This window comes from Myotis brandtii, unplaced genomic scaffold (genome assembly GCF_000412655.1).
Source record: "Myotis brandtii unplaced genomic scaffold, ASM41265v1 scaffold253, whole genome shotgun sequence".
Lineage (NCBI taxonomy): Eukaryota > Metazoa > Chordata > Mammalia > Chiroptera > Vespertilionidae > Myotis > Myotis brandtii.
In genome coordinates this window covers 2,267,291-2,274,327 of record NW_005359590.1, presented here as the reverse complement: position 1 = coordinate 2,274,327, position 7,037 = coordinate 2,267,291, and the positions used below count along the sequence as shown (strand labels likewise).

Sequence of the window (7,037 nt, the reverse complement as noted above, 5' to 3'; positions counted from 1 at the left end):
CGAGGCTTGCCTGTGCCTCGGGCCGGCCCTGGGCGGCTGGGGGGCTAAGGGCAGGTCTGGCTGCACCATGCACCTGCCATGCTCCCGGCTGGGCTGAAAGGACTGTGGGACTCCGGCAGCAGGCACAAGGAGGCGCAGCCGACACCCAAGGCGCAGGCAAGCCTCAGATGGTGGCTGCCCAGCCACCCAGGGCCGCCCGAGGCTCAGGTAACCAGGGCCGGCCAAGGCTTGTGCTGCCAGCAGTGACAGCAGCATAGGTGTGATGGGGGCGTCGCCTTCCCCTGATCACTGGGTTGCCTCCCGCCCCTGAGGGCTCCCAGACTGTTAGAGGGGGCATGCTGGGCTGAGGGACTCCCTCCTCCAGTGCATGAATTTTCATGCACCGGGCCTCTAGTAGATAATAAATAAACAAATGAACATGGTAATGCTCCAATAAACATTCACCTATGGACACTGAAATTTAAACTTCACATAATTTTAGAGTATAACAAAATATCACTGTTTTATTTTTTTCAATCATTAAAATATGTAAATACCATTCTAGTTTGTGGGCTGTACAAAAAATAGGCACTGGGTCAAATGTGGATTATAAACCAGTTTACCAACCCTAGATTATAGGTCTAATGTGGGAGCCCAGGAATCTATATTTCAAAAAGCTCTCTAGGTACTGCAATGCATAAACAGGTTTGAAACAACTCACCTAGGCTATCCCTGTCAATTACTGAGGGAAGACAGGTCTAGAATATGAAGTAACTACATTGCAGAGATGAAACTGGGACTTTTTGACTTCTACTATAGTATTATTTTCCCCATGATGTCTTGTGGTTCATCTTTCAGTACTAGTATATTAACATTACAAATACTATATTCTAATTTAAAGTACAAAAGCCAAAAATCTTAAGAATCTACACATAATGCATTTTGGTAATTAAAAAAAGTCAGAAATTTTACAATGACAAGAAGTGAGTACAACTTTTTGAAGAATGAAAATGAAAGCTTATTAGGATAAATCACATCTCCTCCCAATATTGCTCTTATGTAATCAAGTAAAATAAAGTTTACATTAGTAAACAACTTACTTTCCAGTACTTGCACCATCAACAAAAGGATTCCACTGTAGTACAAAGTTTGGGTCTGATGATACTCCCTGTGAAAGTAAAAAACAGTGTTTAAAATGTTACCTTAAAACAGATACTAATCATTTTATTTGATTCAAAAAATCATTTAGTGTCATGATTGTTAATCATCTTGGTTTCAATCAATTTTTTAATCTTTAGCTAGATTAGTTGTTATTTGACATATTTAGGTCAATGACTCATCAGTTGGCTAAAACTTAAGAAAGTCCATAAACATACTATATATAGCTTCAAGTGTAACAAGTCCTCTTTACCAATAAGCTCATATAGTCAGAAGTAAAACAGAAAAACCTAACTTTGAATCATTTGCATCACTACTCCATTAGCACGGAGAACTAAATGTCATATTATCATTAATTTATTGGTGCTATTATTTTTTCCTACTAGTACAGACATTGAGAGTTTATTATACAGCAATGTGCAGGGTGGGGCAAAAGTAGGTTTAATTGTTTGTATGGAAAATAATACAGTAATTGAGAAATAATAATAAAAGAATAAACTCTGTTTTGTGTACTCACAACTGTAAATCTACTTTTGCCCCACTCTGTATATAGTAATAATACCACTTCCAAAGATTAACATGAAGAGGTCCATTAACAGAAGACAATTACTCTAGAAACTATTCTGTTATTAATATAAAGTAGGTTAAGATAATATTGAGGCTGACTCTAATAATATCTTGTTCTATCTACTACTTCTTTCCTTTCAGATAAGGAAAGGGTTAACTAAATAGTAATTGCAGAATAAGAGCAATGGTTTAAAAATAACCTATATTAACAGATAACTATTAAAAATAGTAAGCCAATGCAATAATGTACGAAAAACCAAAAAGAATAAGAAAAAAAAATTCTGAGAGCTTAAAGCTGAGCATCAAAATCCATATACAGTACTCAATAACTTCATGCAAGTTCCTCGAAAGACTCAGAAGGGTCTAAATAAATGGTTACAATGGCATATTACACATTTTACCCTAAGAAAAAATACACCTAAATGTAGGCTTTTTCGAATTTTAATGTGTAAAATACACTATCGAAATTAATACTTAAGAGAACATTACTTTGTTCCAAGGCCAAAGTACACATAACTATAAGTTTTCTCAAATTTTAGTATGAAAAATACTTTAAAGTCATAATTCCTACCATTTCATCCCGTGCCTCTGTTTCTTTTCTCAAAGGAGGTTCAAATTGTAACTTGTCAACTGCAAAATATATAACAGATATTCACCAAATCTATCTATTTTACAGGAAAGTAAGAGAGAAGAGAGAAAAGAAGAAAAGACAAAATCTCTCTCTCTCTTTTTTAACCATAAGAGTACCCCTTACTTTATGCTTACCAAAACAGAGTAACAATGTGGAATCATCCTAACTACTCTATTAATTCTTGGTCTGAGTCCAAAATTTAATAGCACTTTTTATGTATAAGAGATTTTTAAAAACTAAGAGTAGATGACAAAGGATTTTAAAAGATTTTAAAACACTTTAAAGATGTTTTCTAGGCTGCAGACTCTGTTTTGAAACTAATTTAAGCTACAACTTTATGGTAGGAATGAACCACCGATCCCCAAATTACTTATAATTATTTTTAAAAAAACCACAAATGATACTTTGTCAAGTTAAATGTTACAATGGTATTCAGGAATTTAATATTGTATTTTGACAAATGTGTATTTTATTTGGCCTAGTCAGACTGATTTTAGAATTAAGAGTACTTCTTTTATATGAAATATTCTAAAACAGAGAAAAGGATGGTTTATTACTTATTCATAAGGTACACAGAACTTTAAAATTCTAAAATCTAATGTGACTAAAAGACTAAAAGAAATTAAAATTAAGGCCTGGGCCCAGCTGCCGCCTGCACACCTCCTACTGGGGATGTGCCCGCAACCAAGGTACATGACCTTGACCGGAATCGAACCTGGGACCTTTCAGTCTGCAGGCCGACGCTCTAGCCACTGAGCCAAACCAGTTAGGGCAGGAAAATTCTTGTATAACCTTAACATCAAGAAGGCCTTGCTTCACATAACACAAAACCAAAAGTTATACAAGAAAAGATGCATAAGACTATATTAATTGAATACTATACAGCTGCATAAAAGAGAGAAAGCTTTATAATGGAACATCAACTTTGCTCTTTTCTATCTGGTATCTGAAGTCCAGATATTTCACTTGGAATTACGTAAGAAGGTAGCACAAGAACATCAGCAATCTGGGACTAACAAAGAGATAAAATCTTGAATTACTGGTTTAACTATAAAGAGATATGACTGAAACAACTGATATGGAAGGATATTTCTAACTCTTCATTGACCTATATTTCTGATGCTGTATCCAGAAAGCTAGAAATATTTGGGTTCAAGAAAACTGACTTGAAATGCTCATTTGCAATAATTCTAATTAACCTAAATACTTAATAAGCTTTCGTCCTCCATTATGGTTTGTAATTTTATTTATATCTTTTTTTACTGTAAACTACTTTAAATCTCTTTGAAACAAGTATGCATGTAAATCAATATACCCATACTTAAAACTTCTTTGCAAATCTATTTTCTAAATTACTATGGATAAAATGACAAATATTGTTGATACTAAACTTTTATCTGTCAATGATTTCTTGAATAAAAATCCATTTCCTTTTATTTACTTATTTATTTAATCCTCACGTGAGGATATTTTTCCATGATTTTTTTAGAGAGAATGGAAGGGAGGGGGACAGACAGAGAGAGAAACATTGACGCAAGAGAGAAACATCAAGAGACACATCCACTGGTTTTCTCCCACACACTTCCCAACTCAGGCTGGGGATTGAACCTGGAGCCGAGTTATTTGCCCTTGACTGGAATCGAACCTGAGACCCTTCAATCTGCAGGCTGACTCTCTGACCACTGAGAAAACTGGCTAGGGCAATTTAAAAAATACAATTTTTAAACATGTATTTTAGAAAAGACTCACGTTAGTGTTAATGTTAAACTGTCTTAAAAAAAACTAAAACCAACCCAAATATCCAACAATAAAAAACTGTCCAACTATAAAGTATCAACTCAATGAACAGGATACAACCATCACACATAATGGTTTATAAAGGCTAGGCTAATATGTAGAAAATACTTAGGTAAAATTTTAGGTATATTATAAATTCAGCCACCTAAAAATATACATGGAAAAACATGAAGAAAATTCAGCAAAATATTATCTGTGGGTTGGCATGAGTGATGTGATTGTAGGCAATGTTGATTTTCTAGTTTTTCCTCTTGCAAATTTTCTGCAATAGACATATATTACCTTTGTAATTAGGAAATGAAAAACTATTTTATTGAAATCCAAGGGAATTCCTTTATAAACCAGAAAAGCAACCTCTATTTTAGAGGTATCCTGATATGTCAAAGTATGTAGCCTCAACTGGTTTGAGACTTTATTATTCCAAAAAACCACAAGAACACCCAGCTCAACCCTCCAAAACCACCAACTGAAAATATATACCAAACACATACAATTTATTTCTGAAGCTGTTCGTTCAGCTCTGGCATTCCTGTTTGTAGATCTAATGGTATGACGAATGATTGCATGGGGCTGTGGATATAAACATACAATTAAAAATTTTATTTTTCAATTAGTTTATATTCAATATAATTTTTTATTAGTTTCAGGTGTACAGTATAATGGTTAGACAATCATATACTTTACAAAGTATCCATCCGATATTTCAAGTACCCACCTGGCACCATACTTATTACAATATTACAATATTATTGACTATATTCCCTATGCTGTACCTTACACCTCCAGGACTATTTTGTGACTACCAATTTGTAGTTCTTAATCCCTTCATGTTTTAAAAAGATTTCAATGATAAAGTTCAAAGTTTCTTTTTAAATTAAACGTTCACTTATCGACAAACATGACTACCTACTAATAAATTATAGGACAAAAATTAAAAAATATAATGAACACCAAGGTACTTTAAAAGTTTATTCACTTAGCCCTGGCCAGGTAGCTCAGTTGGTTCAAGCACCATCCGATATGCCAAGGTTGCAGGTTTGATCCCCAGTCAGGGCCCATACAAGAAGCAACCAATGAATGCATAAATAAGTAGAACAACAAATTGATGTCTCTCTCTCTCTCTCTCTCTCTTTCTCTCTCCTCACCTTCTCTCACTCTAAAAAAAACCCCAATAAATAAAATTTAAAAAAAGTTTATTCATTTATTCCATGTCTATACTGTATAAAATATATGAGATTCAAAGAAAGCCAGAAATCTTCAAAGAGTTTATAGTCTAGGACAGTGATGGCGAACCTATGACATGCGTGTCAAAGGTGACACGTGAACTCATTTTTTTGGTTGATTTTTCTTTGTTAAATGGCATTTAAATATATAAAATAAATATCAAAAATATAAGTCTTTGTTTTACTATGGTTGCAAATATCAAAAAATTTCTATATGTGACACGGCACCAGAGTTAAGTTAGGGTTTTTCAAAATGCTGACACGCCGAGCTCAAAAGGTTCGCCATCACTGGTCTAGGAAGACAAGACACAAATACTTATAAGATTAGAAAATGGTAAGTGCCATTCATTAAGAAGATTATTACTAAAAAAAGATTACTATTTTTTTAAAAACACATTTTTATTGATTACAGGGAGAAAGGGAGAGGGAGAGATAAAGAGATAGAAACATCAATGATAAGAGAGAATCACTGATCAGCTGCCTTCTGCATGCCTCACACTGGGTATCGAGCCTGCAACCTGGAGTTAGTTATTATTTGGCTATAATGAAGATTATGTGAAGAGATGACAATGCTGGAAGGAGACTGAGGATGAGCAGGATCATCAAGATTGTCAGGTTAGGGCTCTTAATTTTATTTTCTTGGCAAAGGTATTTTTTGGAGATTTTACAGAGAGGGGGTGGCATCACCTGTCATTTTAAAGAGTGATCTGATAGCCCTGACCGGTGTGGCTCAGTTGGTTGAGCATTTGAGCATGGTCCTAGGCACCGAAAGGTTGCCGGTTCCATTCCCAAACAGGGTACATGCCAGGTTGTGGGCTCAATCCCCAGGAGGCAGCCAATCAAAGTTTTCTCTCTCTCACATCAATGTTTCTCTCTCTTTCTCTGAAATCAATAAAAACATTTAAAAAAAAAAAAAAGAATAATCCGATGAATGTGTAAGGGGGCACGGTGGGAAGAAATACTGGATGCAGGGAGACTAAGTAAGAATATTGTAGTAGCAGGAAAACCAAGATGGCGGCATAGGTAAACACCGGAAATTGCTGCCTCCGACAACAACTTCAAAAATACAACTAAAAGACAGAACGGTCATCATCCAGAACCACAGGAAGGCTGGCTGAGTGGAAATTCTACAACTAGAAGGAAAGAGAAGAGCACACAGACTCAGAGGAGCTACGAAAGTAAAGTGCAGAGGTACGGAGGCTCCGGCGCGCGCGGAAAGGGGCGGGCACCTGAGGACGCGGCTGTCTTTTTGAATCGGGAGGGAGTCACAAGCTCCCGACTGCTCTGAACTCCGGTTCCGGAAATCTCTGGGGTCCCAGGGCTCATACAGGGAGAAACTGGACGGTCTGGCAGCAGGCAGAACTCGGAACTTGAGGGCGGCTTTCCCTCAGAGGTGCTGGCAGCAATTACCGGGACACTGAGACGCGCGGCCCCTTAGGGCAGGGCTGAGAATCAGCCATAGCTGCTTGCTCCACCCTGTTGATTCCGAGACCCCGCCCACCCAGGCTGCTGCAAAGCCTTTTGCATATGAATGCCCGGGTCCTTTACAACCTGACAACTACCTAACAAATTGCAGCTGGGCCAGACAGACCCAGAACTTCCAAGAGAAGGCCCAAGGCCCCACAGCAGCTTGCATTGCTTCACAGCTGGGCCTCATCTGGGCACCCCCAAACCCCAAAAAA

At 36.9% G+C, this 7,037-nt stretch overlaps 1 protein-coding gene across 1 annotated transcript in view; it reads right to left on the bottom strand.

Annotated features, from left to right (window-relative positions):
- Positions 1-7,037, bottom strand: part of MAP4K5 (mitogen-activated protein kinase kinase kinase kinase 5) — a 119,324-nt gene that overhangs the window by 34,231 nt on the left and 78,056 nt on the right. Inside the window, exons 15-17 of the mRNA XM_005867917.2 lie at positions 4,624-4,702; positions 2,276-2,334; positions 1,080-1,147 (exon numbers count right to left, since the gene is read on the bottom strand). Coding sequence (XP_005867979.1) covers positions 1,080-1,147; positions 2,276-2,334; positions 4,624-4,702 — 206 coding nt within the window. The remainder of the gene's footprint in view (positions 1-1,079; positions 1,148-2,275; positions 2,335-4,623; positions 4,703-7,037) is intronic.